Source organism: Prunus persica, chromosome G2 (assembly GCF_000346465.2).
Source record: "Prunus persica cultivar Lovell chromosome G2, Prunus_persica_NCBIv2, whole genome shotgun sequence".
NCBI lineage: Eukaryota > Viridiplantae > Streptophyta > Magnoliopsida > Rosales > Rosaceae > Prunus > Prunus persica.
Genome location: NC_034010.1, coordinates 13,531,844 through 13,549,229, shown reverse-complemented (window position 1 = coordinate 13,549,229; position 17,386 = coordinate 13,531,844). Strand labels below are relative to the sequence as shown.

The window sequence follows — 17,386 nt, the reverse complement described above, 5'->3', positions numbered from 1 at the left end:
TATGTTATTGTCCTTGATTAGCTGTCTTTACCAAACTTGAAGTTTCTTTATGAGTGTTTAGAGTTATTAGCATGAGTAGGCACCCGCTTTTGTTGACAAATGAAGTATAAAATCTAAAAGCAGTAGGGCCTGGCAAGAATCATGCACACTTACGACCAGAAAATCATCTTATGATGCATGCATATGCAACCAAATTTGTTATAAAATGGCAATAATCATGCACGCATTTCTTGGATCACTTGAATTAATGTCTGTTCCTCTTCATGACTAGATCTCTTAGTTACTTGTTTATAAATCCATTTGGGTAAGCCATGCCCATACAACAAATATTGACTTCAATATCGTGTCCAAATTCAACCACCAAGGCGCACACCATGTCAACTATATAACCTTCCCTTCCCCCTGTCCTTTCTATTAATTGCACTTTAATTGTAATCAACAATCCAAAAGCAAGGCAAGATGGCAAACTCACCACTTTCAGTTATCTTATTCATTCATAAGGCGATATGTAATGAGCTTGATGTGCTTCACCAGTTGGCAATGGGCTATGCCATGGGACAACATGCAGCATTTTCGGAGCGGTTTCGTTTTCTCCAATCAATTTATGAGAACTACTTAAATGCCAAAGATGAGGTACGTACAGCTTCCAATAGACATGTACCTATGTAATTTAGTACGTGCATTTAGAGAAAAACTTGTGTCTCTGTCAAGTGACATGTTGACTTAGTTCCAAGTACCGTCAAGTTAAAACATGTAAACGAACATGTTTTAACCATGCGGCCAGGTGACTCCCTACCCAAGTTTTTCTATTACATTTTGGGGTTAGTGTTGTGAACAAATTTTGGAATTGCAGGTGATATTTGCAGCTGTTGATACACGCGTGAAAAATATAGCACCAACGTACTTCCTTCAACACGTCTGTGAAAGGACTCTTCTTGATAATCTGTCTAAGCTGCAAAGCTCTACCATACAAAATGAGGAAACTTTCTCAAGGGAGTTGGCGTTTCTTACAGGAGCCTTACAAACCTTGGTTGGTCAAGGCTTGGCAAAGGAAGAGGAGCAGGTACGGTTTTTATTTTTTATTTTGTTGCATTCTATAATGATATTATATATGAAGTATTAAAACTCAACAACTTCACCAGTCAATGATATGCGTTTTCCTTTCTTTTCCACTGGGGGCAAAAAAAAATAAAAATAAAAAACGGAAAGGCATCTCATTGACTACGAAATTGAATTAAAAATTTCATGTCAAATGGCACGTGTTTTACTGGAAAATAAGAATATGGATGGTCAAGAATCAAGATATATATATTAGTGTATGATAGATTAGTTAATTCATTGGTGACACAAGGTTTTTGTCCTACGCCATTGTTTTCTTATAACCTATAATAAATACCAGCATGGCACCACGTCTTAGTTGACTAAAAACAGTGAAGAATATAAAATGATGCGTCTGGTATACTAAACTACTCCATCGAGGATAGATTTCCCTAATTTAACAACTATATATGAGATCTGTGCATCTCTGTGGAGAGTGACTGAAAGATATAACGGTTGTACTTCAACTAGTATAGGTGATTACAATTAGATGACTTCTCGTTTGGGACTGCTTTTGTAAGAAGCTTATTCCTGATCGCTTTTTCAAAAACATTTCTATACTAAAGATCCAAGTGTTTTCTAGAAAAGCACTTGGAAATGAATCCTGAGAAACCACTTAATTGCGAGAAACACTTTCAAGTTTTTCACACAAATGCTATCAGGAGCTAGCCCGTTTAGTTGTCAGACAACACTTTTAACCCTTTCAAAAATAGTCCATGATTTTCTATTTGGCTGATTTTCTTGCGTAGATGATTTATGAGGTTATGAGGTGAACCCAAAAGTTACTCGTATGCAATTTTATTAACATCATTTTCGGCAGTGAAAAATTCTATTTCTCACAAACAAAGTCCATGACACATCTGTGCACATATATGCATGCACCCTTGTGAATCAATTGTGAGTAAGAGTTTCAGTATAAGATTAGTTTCTGTCTCACACACTGAGCTTTGTGTATTTGCAATATGTGTATGTATAATGTATGTATAAATGTCTATCAAATTTTTGCTTTTTTTTTTTCATATCCTGGATTGAAGTGACAAATATTGTACCATTTTTGTTTGTCTTTTCAATACATCAGGTCTTCCCTTTGCTTAATCAGAACTTCTCACTTGAGGAGCAGGCGTCTTTGGTGTGGCAGCTTTTGTGCTGCATCCCAACAAGTGTAGTGGCTAAGTTCCTCCCTTGGTTGTCATCCTCGATTTCGCCTGATAAATATCAGGATCTGCACAAGTGCTTGAGCAAGATAGTACCAGAGGAGAAGCTTCTCCAACAGGTTATCGATTTTTCAACTGCTAATTTAAAACTAGCTTTGAATTCTTTTAGGTTGTTTTTGACCAAGTACATGCAATTGATTACATCTTATGTTTATTGAAGGTCATTTTTTCTTGGATGGAAGGGAAAGACTATCCGGCGAGCATGATATCTCATAAAAACGATGGAGCATATTCTGTATCTGAGTTCACTGGAGAGCATCCAATCGACACTGTAATGCTTTGGCACAATGCTATTAAAAGAGAGTTGAATGAGATACTTGAGAAGGCCAAGACGATACATATTTCTGAAGCATATGACCTATCAGTTTTCAGTGACAAGCTACATTTTATTGCTGAAATTTGCATCTTCCACAGGTCCCCTAAAATATTAGCTTGTTTTACATTATTTATTTATTTATCAAAATAATTCTTAATTTTTTGACACAAATGCTTTGATTAATTTGCAGCAATGGATTTTATACCCTCCTCTTTCATTTGAAATACTGTTTCGTTTTCTGTTGCAGTGTTGCTGAGTCCAAGGTCATATATCCTGCAGTATATGGAAAAAATTTATCTTTCCAGGAGCATTCAAAAGAAGAAGGTGTTTTCAATCAGTTTAGGTGCTTGATTGAAAGTATACAGAAGGCAGGAACAATCTCTTCTTCAGTTGCTGAACTTAATTCAAATATATGCTCACATGTTGATCAAATCATGGAAACTTTAACGCGGCACTTCCATGATGAGGAAGTTCAGGTGAGATCTCTTAATTGATAAAATAGCTTTTGGAAAGTTATACAGCATGCTCCCTGTAATTGTGCACCAGTAGAATGAACCAAAGAGAGACATACACAGAAAAAAATTATTTACAAGTTTTGTATATGATGCATGAAAGTGACTGACAGATGACCAAATTTCCAAAAATATTCTTATCTCCCCTACTTCTAATAATGTAAAGATGTTACCAGAAACCCTATGCTTCTTTACTCTTTGCTCTCAATAATTACTACTGCATGACTCCAACCTGTAGCACTAAACACCCCTTTTGATTCCTGAAAGCATCAGCTGTGCTCTTTGTCTGTCTAGGTCCTTCCACTTGTGCGAAAGCACATTAGCATCACAAGACAACGGGAACTTCTGCATCAAACATTGTGTGTGATGCCCTTGAAATTGATTGAGAGTGCCTTGCCATGGCTGGTAAACTCAATGACTGCAAATGAAGCCAGGAACTTTGTCGAAAACATGCAGCTGGCAGGTTCTGTATCTGTCCCTTTATGGCTAGTTGTTGGCATACATATTGGTTTATCGTTATATAACCTTTCTTACAAATTTGTTTGATACAACAACAGCATCAGATATTGCTCTGGTCCAGCTCTTTTGTGGTTGGGCTAGCAAGCCTTTTAATGACAGCTTCTGCTCAAGTGCAATAGGATGCTGTTCTGTCAAAAGGTTTGGTAATCGTGATGAAGATTTCGGTCAATCATCAGGTACCTGTGCTTCTGCATTGTCGACTAGAGACATCTGTTGTGCAGCATACCAAGAGACTAATGCTTTCAACTCTCGTGGGTCCGGCTGTATCCCATGTCCAGGACTAAACATTAACAGTCCGGGTCTTAGTACCTTCTCTAAGGTTAAGTCAATTAGTTTCTTGCATCTCAACTCTATTGGCCCATCTCACTCAGTCTGGGAAACATATAATAGCTTTTCGGCTACTGGACTTACAGAACAGCCAATTGATGTTGTTTTTCAAGTTCATAAGGCAATACGCCGTGACTTGGAATATCTAGACAATGAATCTCAAAGACTCAGCAATTGTGATGAGATATTTCTTCAGCAGTTCATTGGATGTTTCTGCTTGTTATGGAGCCTATATAAAGCTCATAGTGATGCTGATGATTACATAGTGCATCCGGCATTGGAATCCAGAGATGCACTTCATAATGTGAGTCACTCATACACACTGGATCACAAGCAAGAGGAACAGGCATTTCAAAATATTTCGGATGTTCTGTTTGAGCTTTCACACCTTCACGCAAGTACGATAGGTTTTTCTAGTACTCAGTGTAGTGAGTCTAGTGACCGCGTGCAAAAGTTCTATGAGTTAGCTATCAGTGTTCATGTAATGTTCAAGACACTAAGAATGATGGTAAACCAGCATATGTCCAGGGAAGAGCTTGAACTATGGCCGCTAATTGGGAAACACTTCTCTGTGGAGGAGCAAAACAAAATGGTTGGTTTCATACTGGGGACTACCGGTGCTGAAGTGCTAAAATCTATGTTACCATGGGTAACTTCAGCACTTACTGCGGATGAACAGAGTAAAATGATGAATAACTTCAAGCAAGTTACCAAAAATACAATGTTCAACGAATGGCTTACTGAATGCTGGAATGAAACTTCACTCTCAACTTCACAGACTGGAAAGCTTGAAACTAGGATTTCTCCAAAAGGTTTGTGCTTGAAAATGCTGCAAACATGCAGATATCCTATATTGGTCTTGTTCCCTTTTGCATGATTCTATATTTTTGTTAATTCAATATGCCAAATTTCAAGGAAGCCTGCGGCGAATTGATCACACGTTCAAGTCTCGTAAGAAGAATAACTTGAAGAATCTAATGACTAGGTTAGTCTGTTGGTAACTATGTGCTTTAAGATTTCTAAAATTATTATATTGTACATGAAACATAATGATTTAGTTAACTATTCATGCCCAGGTCATATTCTCTATTTATAAACTACTCATCTTCTATCTTAGTTATTGGATGGCTGCTCAGCAGAGTTTACCTCAGGCCTTAGCAGAGGATAGATTTGATGGTGACGATTCAGTGGGACAGTCACCAGAATTTCGAGATCCTGAGAAAAGAGTATACGGTTGTAAGCATTACAAAAGGAACTGCAAACTCCACGCTGCTTGCTGTGGCAGGCTGTTTACATGTAGATATTGCCATGACATGAGCAGCGACCACACAATTGATTGGTAATTTTCTGGTGATATAGTTTCTTGTCGAGTTATGCCATTCTATCTAGGTGACATTTTATTATTTTTACTGCAGGAAAGCAACAACAGAAATGATGTGTATGCAATGTCTTAATATTCAGCCAGTTGGGCCAATATGCTCGACCCCTTCTTGCAACGGATTCCCAATGGCAAAGTCTTATTGTAGTACATGCAAACTTTTTGATGATGACAGGTACCGAAGTTTATTCGAAAATTTGTTCTTGTAACTTATCAATTATTCAAGCGAATAATTTTGAAGGGTGCGAAATAATAAGATTTGCTTCTCAGGAAACTTTGTTCTTTATACAGATGATACTCTTCTTTATATCAGTAGACGGCAACAATTTTCTGGTTTAATATCAGTGTTACTTTTCCTTTCTCAGGAACGTATATCATTGTCCATTTTGCAATTTATGCCGTGTTGGGAAGGGCCTCGGCATTGATTATTTTCACTGCATGACATGCAATTGTTGCTTGGGCATCGGTTTGGTGAACCACAAGTGCCGGGAGAAATGCCTAGAAACTAACTGCCCTATCTGCAATGAGTTCTTGTTCACATCAACTGCAAGCATTAGAGCTTTACCATGTGGCCACTTTATGCATTCAGCTTGCTTGGAGGTCTTTATTTATCTCACATGAAAACAATACATGTTTTACTATTCTTTTTCTGTTTTCTCTGTTATTGAATAAAGATTTAAGAATAGTCATTGAATTAAATCTCACACATTCTTATGTCTGGCTAGGCCTGCTCTCAGAGTCACTACAGTTGTCGAGTCTGCAGCAAATCTTCGGGAAATACGACGGTAAGAGAGTTCATAGGCTTATTATGTTCAATGCCTGATTCATTTCCCTTGATTCTATTCTTAGTTTCAGAATGGTCTCTTTATTACTGTTATCTATTTTAACCATGGACTATCATGTAGATGGCATCAGCTCAGTCCTCAATTCTGGTTGGTGGAGATGAGACCATGGAATTTTTCAACTGTGATCAAAGAGCTCAAATGGAGACTTCATGGACTAACACAAATCCTGAAGGAAGATTCATTGGCCGCGCATGGTTTTGGGTAAGGCTAAACTTGCTTAGTTGATGTATGGTTTCTTTTTAACATGCACATAATCAAACATGAAAGAATATTTCTTTCTTTTGGCTGCAGGTAAATATGTTGTATCATTCTTTGTTATGGTTTGAACTCCACAATGTGAAGCATCCTCGGTTTCTGCAAGGATTAAAAAGAGGGTTGGAGAATGCAGTTGCAGGACAGAAGACCAAAGACAGGTTCCTGATGTGTTGTCTGGCGCTGTGCGTTTTGGTGCTGTTTTTTGTCTTAAGTGCTGTTCTAATTTTACTTTGGTTCAAGGCATTGGGGAGGAACAAGTACAACATTTTCATGTGGTAGATTGTGGCATCTCTTTCCCAGAGAAGAACTCAAAACTTCAAGTTTTCAGATTTTTGTGTCCAATAAAGTCCCTTGTAGTAGGCGAATACCGGAGTTCGAAATTCTGATTTTCGTTTGACGAGTTTGAAGGTAGCAAACCTTTGTATATGAGGTTTGGGAATTAAAGTCCTCAGAGTGTGCAAACTGCGGATATTGTAATAAGGCATTTTTGGCATGTCTTTAGAATATGGATGTCCATGATTACATTACCTACCTTAAATGGACGCCTTTTGATTTTGATACATTTTCGACAGTATTTTGTTGTTGTTGTTGTTGTTGTTGTTAGGGGTGGGCATCAATCCAGCCGATCCGGTCAATCCGGCCGAACCGATTATATTGGATTGGTTTGGTTTGGTTTTGACCAAAGAAAAAGTCAATATTTTGAAAAACCGAACCGAACCGGTTTGGTTTGGTTCAGCTGTGGTTTGAGAGTTTTAAAAACTGTCCTAAACCGAACCGGACCGATTATAAATCAATTTATTATTTATTTAATTTAGTTTACATGTGGCAAGGTTTGAGTGGTTATTTAAGAGTGTACCATGTACCCTGCAACACTTGATTGGACTCCAAAACTACAACTCACGGACACATCTAAGTTATCTAACCATTCTCTCTCCCTCAGAAGAGCCTCTCTCCTATCTCCCTTCCTTCGTCTCTTAACCCTAGCCGCAACTCCCTCTCATTATTTCTCCATCTCTCTCTGCTACCTCTCCCTCTCTCTGCTACCTCTCCCTCTCTCTTTGTCTCTCTGCTACATCTCCCTCTCCCTCTCCCTCGACGCTAACTCAAGCCAACATGATTTGAACTCGGCGAAACCCACCCATTTGTCCTCAGCGAAATCCATCTCTACAAAACCCAAGTTCCATCATCGACCACCAGGTTATGCAAGGATTGATTATGGGAATATTGTTGGTGGTGGATCGTCATCATCAGCTGGGTTTGTAAAATATGCTAGTTCTGTCTACTACTTTATTTTTTGTATTGTCTCCAATAACTGGTTATATATAAAAAGTTAGAGAGTTGAAAAATAAAATGGTATTTTCTACGAGGCCTAACTTTTCATTTTTATGGTTATAAAATATGCTAATCTATTTTATTGTACAAAAAGACTGTAGCATACCTTGCTTTGATTTAGTTTTGTTCATAGAATAATGTATATAAAATGTTGCTTATGTGATATGCTTGATGCCTGTTAAAGAAGGATACCTTATTATTAGCTTTTTCTCCTTGTTCTTTTTGTTAAAGAAGGAACAAAGTTATGAACTTAGATGCATGCTAGACATTGGAATAGTTAATCAAGTCTTGGTTGAATTTTAGACTTAAGAATCCTTTGGAAATATCAGTTATTAAATTGAGAAATTTGGTTTCCTTCTGCTGTTATTTCCTCCTTTGTCTTCTGTTAAGGTAGAAGTTTTAGGCATTTGTTATAATTGAGCTGGTTTCTCGTTTCCAGAGTTTAGCTGTTGGCCATGCAGAAGTTGAGGGGCTCTCTCGCATTACTACTGTTGTTCCTGGTACAGACGAATCAATTAGCAAGTTGGTGCAGCAGCTTTATAAGCTTGCCGATATTCATGATTTGAGAATGTTTAACTATTACAAAGAATGCATTTGTTTAATATGTTAAAGTAAAATTGATTCGTTCTCATCTCTTATGAATTGTGATGAATGCAATGAGTAAATTTAATGCTACTTGGTTAATGCAAATTATGTATATGTTTGTTTTGATGGAAATTGTGAACTTAGATGCATGCTAGACATTGGACAACCTTTGAATAAATGGAATGATGTTGTATTAGCCTTTGATGGAATGGAATGGAATGATATAATGGCAAAATGTTAGCATTATAATGTAAGAGCAGGTTGAAAAATGCATGGTTTTGTGTTAGGCACAAACCGGCCGAACCAAACCGATTACAAGTGGTTTGGATTGGTTCGGTTTCCATTATGATTTTAGGCTAATCCGAACCAAACCGGACCATTATTTTCTTATTGGTTCAGCTGTGGTTTGAGAGTAAAACCGAACCAATCCGGACCGTGCCCACCCCTAGTTGTTGTAATGGAATAAGAATGTTACTGGTGTGAGAGGCTCAAGTCATTAGCATATGGGACTGATTTGTGTTGTCCATAGGTGAATCTGTGATGCATCAATAAGGAAGGTAACGGTGGGCCGGTTAATACGTAGTAGGTAGACCACATGTCATACTATGATATGGATCTCAAGTGATTTGGCTTGTGTTAGGATAGTTAGGTCTTTTACTCTTTTTTTATTATTATTTTTTTTTTATATGAAGGCAAATACAAGATTACACAGGAAGAACACTGCTCCCAGAGAAGGGTTCTTGCGGACAAGAAAGTAGAAATAAAACAATAAAAACAACCGGTGCAAGAACAATGAGCAAACTCCATATGTAATTAAATCCCAGCTCACTCAGAGTTGAAGCTGACAGGATCCGTAAGAACTCAAGAACCAGTGCTAACTAGAGATCGTGTGGAGAACTAACTCTGAAGCATCCATGGGACTGGAAACACCAAAAAGTGAGAGCAATTACCACTCAAATTCCACATTGACTTTCAAAGGAAGTCATAGTATCTCTAGCAACCCCTCACGATCCCACAACACCAAAGGAGTAGATCCCACCAGATGCATCAACTCCACCTCCATGGAAATTCTATACTGTAGTGGTGCAAATTCTAAATAGTGAGGAAGATCACAATAGTATAGATTATTTAGGAATTTATGTGAGTGACAACTAGTAAATTGGGAACTTTAGATATGTAAAACACCTCACACGTGCTAGTAAATTGTTAACTCATTTCCTAATAGCTTAAGACGCTCTTGTTTCATAAGATCCTGGGTTAGAAACCTTCAACTCCTCTTACTAATTTTTAGCTTATTTCTTGCAGAGTAGGGCTACATATAACCTTCTTCTTTGACTCATGGTGGAGGCCACAAGGTAAAATGAGAAAGTCGAAACCAAGTTGATGGAGGAGTGTTGAATTAGTGTCGAGCCTATAGATAGAGGAAATGTGTACTTTCGTTGAGTTCTCTACTACTGATGGAGGAAATGTGTTGGTATACTTCCTATATAAATAGACGCAATGTACGTCGAGACTCGAGATAGCGCGAAGTCCCCGGAGTGTATATCAGAAAAAATATTTTTATTTAATATTTGTTTTCCAATCAATTTAACCATTCCATTAGGCCACATACACAAACTCAAAGAATTCTTTGACAAGTCATTAAACAGGAGGAAATAAGATGGACATGCGTGTACAGACTGAGTCACCTTCAATAAATACAGAAACCTGATGAGGATACACGGGCAATTAAGAAGAGGGCCCTGACTTCAAAACCTTTCTACAAAAACCACTATTCACTTCTAAGCTTCACACTGAATAAATAGCAATGGCATGCTACTATCTGTACATATTAGGTCGAAATTGATCGTAAAATGAAAACCGATCTGTTGGTGCCCCAACTGGCTTTCTCGGAAGGGCTCTTGTTAGTGCTTCATCAGAGGTTATCCATGGTGTTCGGTCTGGAACAGAGGGATAGTTGGGATAAGGTGGCTGGGCATATCTCAATGAGGGTAACCCCATATCAAAGTAAGGATCAAAATTTGGCTGCAGCGTAGAAACTCTTGACCCAGACTCGGAATAGGGGCCGCTAAGAAATCTATTATCAGCAGGAAAATTTGATCTAGTATCAACGGAAGGACTAGTGACAAATGGTTCAGCAGCATTTGCGGGAAAGTTTGGTCTACTCTCAACATAAGCATTGGGGATGAATCGATCAGTAGCATTAGTAGAAAAAGTTTGTCTTGTCTCAATGTAGGGACTGGGGACATATCTATCCGCAGCATTCATGGAAAAGGTAGGTCTCGTCTCAACAAAAGAGCTTGTAACAAGTGTTTCAGGACAATACCTTCCAGACCAAGAAGAACCAAGGAAGCTACTTTGAGTCGCAGCTTCTTCAACTGCAAAATCAGTTGGTAGTCTAAAAAGCCCAGCACAACCAACAGGAATCTCGACTCTGTCTCCAGTTTTCATAACAGGAATAGACGGTTCAATGGATTTATGTACAGATGTACCGTCTACTAGTGGCAATCTAGTCATGTTCTGTTGTAGTGATAGCTTTGCTTGTTTAAGTGCATCCAGTACACCACCCAACCTATCCTGCGAGTCATGAGGCACCAATGCATATAGGTCGCTTCTGCTCCCTGAAGCATTTCCTTTATGGAAACCACTGCCTGCAACAGAAGAAGAGGCATCTGATGAGCGGTTGTGGGCTGATCCATGCACAAGTGGGTTAGGATGGGAGCCATGTGAAGGGTGACGAGCAAAGTTTTCTAGGCTCTCATGATTTTGCTTTCCATTTTCGGTAGGGAATGCAAATTCTTCAACTTGTGAAGGAGCAACAGTGCTTTTATTCAGCTGATCCTGTAACCCTCCCATATCTACATGTGAAGCTGGTAGGAAACCATTTTGCTGAATTTTGAACGTTTCCTTAGGTAGGCAAACATCTCCTTCCTCTGACTTTGTCTCTTGAGCTTGGGCAACCACCACCCCAGCAGAACATGGCGTTTGAGCCTTGATCTCATCTCTTTCCTCAGTGATATCTGAATGGTTCCCAGGGTCACATGAATCCTATATGACCAAAAACCCACCAGGTTTAGTGCATTAAGATTCCAAACAAGAGGAGAGGATAATTAATGAAGCGATTTCCTAGGTACCAAAAAAAAAAAAACAGTTATTGACTAATGCAACCAATGACTGTTTAGAAACATATGCTACTTGTAGCAAACCAGACATCACAAGGAGAACAACGCCTATTGTATGTTCATTTCCAGACAGGTTAATTTGGTTTTATCTTATTTAAACCCAAAGAAAGTCCTCACTCATACACAAAATACATATCTTTAGAAGACTCGAGGCTAATGCCGTATTCATCAATATTCATTCCCAAAATAATCGCTAGAAGCAAGCGCCTCAAAGCCATGAAAACAAAATACAAAGCTTACGGTAAAGTTGTCTATTTTAAGCAGGATACCATAAAACAACACCAAGCTAACATTAAATTAACAGGTAAATTCTTGGTTGACTATCACTTGACAGAAACCTGAAAATACAACCTGTTAACACAAATAATAACAGCCAACTTAGTCTCAAACACAAATGACTCGAATTTGACATGAAAAACATGTATAACTAGTCCTGTATGAAGCTAATATTTTATTCCATACCTTCACCTAGTACTGTAAGCAACTGACTAGATTGTTTTCATTTTCCCCTTTATTCTATACAGGCAATGGGTATGTTTATAGATCAAGGAGAGAATTAGTATTGAGTTTCCAGTTCACAATGTAGGTGTCAACCCAAAAATAAAAACAAGCTCCATTAATAAACATTGAGCAGAAGAGGTAGCAGTTATCTCTGATTATCCAGGTTCTGTTTATGATATTGTTGAGTGAGAGTTTGGTGATTAACATGAGTCAGAGGTTATACTTGTTGATGAACCTTTGGATCACTTGGAAGATAGATTGCTGAATATACACCTTCCTCATGTATTTTATTGTAGCTTGACAATTGGAAATTTATTACAATAGTTGGTTGAAAATTAGGAAAACATTTTCCAAAGAGTTTGATGAGTGTAGAAAAAGGTAAGAATTATATATATATATATATATATATATATATTTTTAAGAAAAGGAATCGATACAAGGTCTCAAAGATAAGGTCATACAAGAAATTCCTGAATTCATTGTTGAAGACGACCCCATAACCCTAAAGTCCCAATTCCTGTGGCAATTAGTGATAATAAAGTGATGAGTGTGCCATGGATGATATTTTGCAGAGGTAGTGATTATGTTAGTGCTGACCTGTAGTTAATAGTTTTCTGATAATGATGTGGTGGCCCCTCAAATTGTTAAGTGCTGTTGATAATGTTATCAATTGTGATGACTTGTATGTTCAAATTTCAGCTTAAGGAGATAAATAAGTTCAGTTTTTAGCTTAAAGAAATAAATAAGTTCTTCGGAACTAAGTGACTTCAACCAATTAAATGCTGATTGACTATCAAGCATACTCTAAACCTAAGCTATGCAATACCAAACAAACAGTTGAAAATTGTGATGTTTTGAAAACACTTTAAAGAAACATGTGCTGAATTATATTGCATCACTAAAATAGGTCAAGCATGTCTAAAAAAAATTGGAAAATGGTGCAATCATGCTCAATTCAAGAAGACTAACATATGGCCTAGCACTACATAGTCCAGAAGGGCATACATTACAAGCATTAAGCAGATATGCAGAACAACAGTGATAAGTTTTTAAGTCAAAGAAAAAGCATTTACATGGTCTATGACATCAACAGTTTCAGATAAAGCATACCGGTGTACTGGTGTTATTTTCTCTAAACTTCTCTTCCCATTCTCTTTGAGCCTTTTCCATCTCTTCATTTTCACAAATAAGTTTCGCCTGATGTTCTAGTGCTTTTTCCATGTCTTTGTCTCTTCCATGCCCATTGAAATCCAGGTCACTATCTCTTTGATTTTCTTTGGTCCTTGAGAGTGAATCATTGGATAAAACCTTCTCTTCTGGGAATTCAGAACCTTCTCTCAACTTCTCAGGTCCACCATTTGAGAAATTTGGAAGCCCTTCTGAAGAAGCACCAACTCCATTTTCATGAGAATCAAACTTGTCTGATCTGAAAATTACAATCAGACCATCATACTTAAAACTAAGAGTTATAAACTTATAAAGAGCTCATGCACCAAAAAGTTTCACCTGGAAAATCTGTTTTCTTTCTTTATTTTCCATTTCCAAATTTATATATTGTATTATAATGTTGGAAGAATATCATATAATAATAACTTTATGAACATTATGATGTAAATCTAGCATGGATTGTATATCAGCGACTGCAGTGTTTATAATGCAACAGATATGAAATGACAACCCAGTTAACACCTTTCAGACTGTTACATATAGTTGAGGCTGCCTCCATTTATTAATTATTGAAAATAATATAACATTTCAAAATCTTTTAATTGGTTTACACTCTCTTGTCTTTCGTTCCTTGATTCTCATATAGCATTAATCATTTTTCAGTTTATGAAAGAACTCAACGCTTATATGCCCAGTGTTTTGGCTTAAGAAAAAGACAGACAAAAGCTATTGTTAATTGATTTACTTTCTCGTATATCCATACAGTCCCCTTATATTTTATATCCTATAGGTCGATCAGATATGGATGGTTAAGGTGAGCAATAGGTGTTAGAATTTTATATGCATATCAACCGATCAAATATGATTGAGGGACGAATACACAAGTCCTTACTTTCAACTTCTTTCAATTGCTTTCAAGTGTATATATATGGAAACTCATTAAAGAGGATCTTCCGGTTTTAAGAAAATAAATTACCACATTATGGGATCACCTTCCCCATAGAAAATCAACACTTTCCAAAGCCTGTTTTCAATAAATAAGGAATGGTGATAGCCTGTTTTCAATCAACACTTTGTTTATCAAAACCATTGCTTCTGCCTACTTATTTAAAGGAAAATAGATGGCTAAGGGTTTCGGTTTTAAATTTTATTGATTTATTTTTAATGAATGGTACATGAAAGTAAAAGTGAAAAAATAGAGGGTTCGTTTCTTTGGACCACATTGTGGGTCCCGACAATGTGCTCTTTTTCTTATAATGAGGACATACACATTAAATAATTCTCCTAAATCCATACATGCATATATCAAACACACAAGCTTTGTATGTATTATGCACACACAAATAAGAGTAAGGTAAGCAAAATATCCAAACCTTGTTTCTTTGTGTTTTATCTGGCGGCAGGATTTTCCAAGGTGGTGTCTTGGTGAGGAGAAACCAATGGATGAAAAACTGCTACGTCTTCTCACGGATAGATCCTTACACTTTTCACGAGAACGTGGAGAATCAATGCGGCCTTTCCAAGACAAGCTTCTACCAGGTATGAGAGAAGAATCAGCATCAGAACCTGAATGTTCCTCCTGTTCCTTTCTTCGGACCTTCGAAATTACAAAGCTTTCCTCTTCATTTGCCAAGCTATTTCCCACTTTAGATCCCTGGTGCGTTTCCTGATCAGAGCTTGAATCAAACTCCTCCTCAGAAATGTCACTTATCCCCTGACTCTCCAAAATGGCAAGAACATCTTCTGTGGCTTTCTCAGCCATTTTTCTTTGAAGAGAAACAATCTTAAGTTGCTCCTCCAGTTCTTCTACCTGAATTGTTTACAAAAAAAAAAAAAAACTATTGTAAAAGTAGTACAAGAGAATGGGGAGAGAGAGAGAGAGAGAGAGAGAGAGAGAGAGAGGTTGGGATTCTTTGAAAAAGAAATAACAAGATAAACTCCATAGACTTTGCCATAACATTAAATATACCATTCGTTCCAGCTCATCAACTCTCTGTCTTGCACTTCTTGAAACAGACCTCTCGGCCAACAACCGTGCCCGAAGAAATTCGATAGTCATTGCAGTGGAATCCTCCATGCCCAAATTACTCCTGATTTGTATGGAAACTATTTCATTAGCACCAAAACGAAAATGCATAAAATCAACAAGATGACGAATAAATTGTTGTGTGAGTGTGCTTATGCATATGTATATTCTTTCAAAAGGAATAAAAGAATAAATCACTCTTTCAAACAACCCATAGTTGCCTAATTGGTTGACCCCCAACGAATTTTGATCTGGATCGAGCGTACTCAATTCCAGAGGCGAGAACAGTACCTGATAGACGACGTCGCTGCTACACGACAGTACCTGACCACCGACAGCAGACGAGCAATCGAGGGCACATGAGGGGGAGTGCTATAGTTGATGAGGCACGTTTGATTCTTGGCCTCTTGGAAGATATTGGGTTCGGAGAGGATTTTTTTCGACGAACAGATTCCAAGAGGTGGGATGGGTGATAAATGGATAGGCGTAAAAGCAGTTCCAGCGGACAGCCCAGCCAGGCAAAAGGCCCCCTGGTCTCCCAAAATCAGCTCCAATTTCTTTGCTTTTCTTCAGCTCTCTTCAAACCCAAAAAGTAGAAAGGCATGCTACAGAAAAGAAAATTATTAACCAACATAGGGACGGAGATAGTATAACACATCCATATGAGATAAAGGACCTCAAACATTGAAACCCTCATATCAAAAAACCCAAACCAAAGAAATGAGAGATGCCCAGATGATCCTTACCTCTGATCTTGCGTGTCCTGATTAGAATTGTTCATTTTCAAGAAAGATTAAACAGAACCCCCAACTTCAAAATTGAGCTGCTGCAATCATGAAAGACAGGGAATCACTTCAAATTACAGAGATTTTAACATCAAACGAATGAAATTGAAGAGCATCCCGATGACAAATTGCACAAAAGGAAATTTGGCTTACCTTAGAAGGACAGCTCCATCAATGATGAACCCTAACGGGGACTTTTACTTTCACTGTCGAGAGGGAGTTGGGTCCGTCGAGAATGAACAGAGGAAGCTTCTTTGTCGCGACCATTTGAAGAATGACGGTGCAAAAGCAATAAGCCAATGATGTCTTTGGTCCTTGGAAAAAAAAAATGATGTCTTTGGTCCAATTGGGACATTTCCTTTTTAGTTTTTCTTTTCTTTCGCCTTAAGTCTCTTTCAGTGATCTCGAAACTGAGGTCAAATTAATGTTTGATATTCGACTGTCACCTCGTCAAAATTAATAACATGAGTAAGATGTTTTAATAATTGGGATATTTGTAGAAATGTCACCTGAATTTATATATCAGTTTTAATTTATCATTTTAAATAAAAATTTAAGCAAAATGTCACCTTAAGTTTTCAAAATTTATGATTTTCACCTTAAATTATATTAAAAAAAGGGTTTACATATTGGAAAGACTAAAATACCCTTCAAAATGGATGGAAAATTGGATGATGTTAAAGTCAAGTGACAAATCATAGATTTTGAAAACTTAAGGTGACATTTTGCTTAAATTTTTCTTTACGGTGACAAATTAAAACTGATGTCCAAGTTCAGATGACATTTCTACAAAAATCCCTTAGGAATTTCTACCTCGTGGGCCATTTTCTACCAATCTCAATGGGTGATGCAACAAAGTAGAACCCACCCTCACACAAATTGAATTAAAATTTTGAGAAATAAAGTTAAAATTTGGGGATTAAGGTTTTCAACATTGTCATCTAGTGAGATTCGATTATGAAGACTAGACGAATCATAGTAATCAAATTAGAAGAAATCAAAATTTAAGAAGGAGTTCTAATATTGTAGAGATTTAACTTGACAATAATTGTGTCGAGGGAATCAAGAGGTTGTTAACCAGAGTATCGTGAGAAACTTGATATAGAAATGGATACTTCAAGTACTTGAATGATGTGATCTAGTATCACTTACCTATCAAAGAGTGGTGGTAATTTACTTGGAACACACTTATATGGCTCGTGTTGAAGAAACTCCAATAGGTAGGAATAAAGAGGCTCTAACTATAAGAGACCAAGCTAAGGACCCTGATACAGTAAACAGTGAGAATTTGGGGGCATAGAATTGTGAGGACCATAGGGAAGCCAATAGTGAACATGAGGATAA

At 37.4% G+C, this 17,386-nt stretch overlaps 2 protein-coding genes and 1 long non-coding RNA gene across 4 annotated transcripts; 2 read left to right on the top strand and 1 right to left on the bottom strand.

The window, feature by feature from the left end:
* LOC18785491 (zinc finger protein BRUTUS) lies at positions 460-7,035 on the top strand. Its single transcript, XM_007219174.2, has 14 exons — positions 460-633; positions 854-1,063; positions 2,177-2,371; positions 2,473-2,726; positions 2,876-3,104; positions 3,435-3,603; positions 3,698-4,798; positions 4,902-4,971; positions 5,104-5,325; positions 5,402-5,539; positions 5,730-5,964; positions 6,090-6,149; positions 6,270-6,410; positions 6,501-7,035. Exons 1-14 carry the CDS (start codon positions 460-462, stop codon positions 6,741-6,743), a joined length of 3,441 nt encoding a protein of 1,146 aa, XP_007219236.2. The 3' UTR covers positions 6,744-7,035.
* Positions 7,221-8,616, top strand: LOC109947532. The gene is made up of 2 exons (XR_002270301.1): positions 7,221-7,719; positions 8,236-8,616. It is a non-coding gene; the product is annotated as an uncharacterized LOC109947532 (long non-coding RNA).
* On the bottom strand, positions 9,924-16,367 carry LOC18784637. 2 transcript variants are annotated; one of them, XM_020557043.1, is made up of 7 exons: positions 16,196-16,367; positions 16,004-16,083; positions 15,549-15,862; positions 15,201-15,321; positions 14,605-15,041; positions 13,175-13,490; positions 9,924-11,429 (listed from the first exon to the last, which is right to left on the bottom strand). In XM_020557043.1, exons 4-7 carry the CDS (start codon positions 15,306-15,308, stop codon positions 10,200-10,202), a joined length of 2,091 nt encoding a protein of 696 aa, XP_020412632.1. In that variant the 5' UTR covers positions 15,309-15,321; positions 15,549-15,862; positions 16,004-16,083; positions 16,196-16,367; the 3' UTR covers positions 9,924-10,199. The 2 variants fall into 2 exon arrangements, with proteins under 2 accessions (XP_020412632.1, XP_020412633.1); XM_020557044.1 differs by having other exon boundaries at positions 16,004-16,080.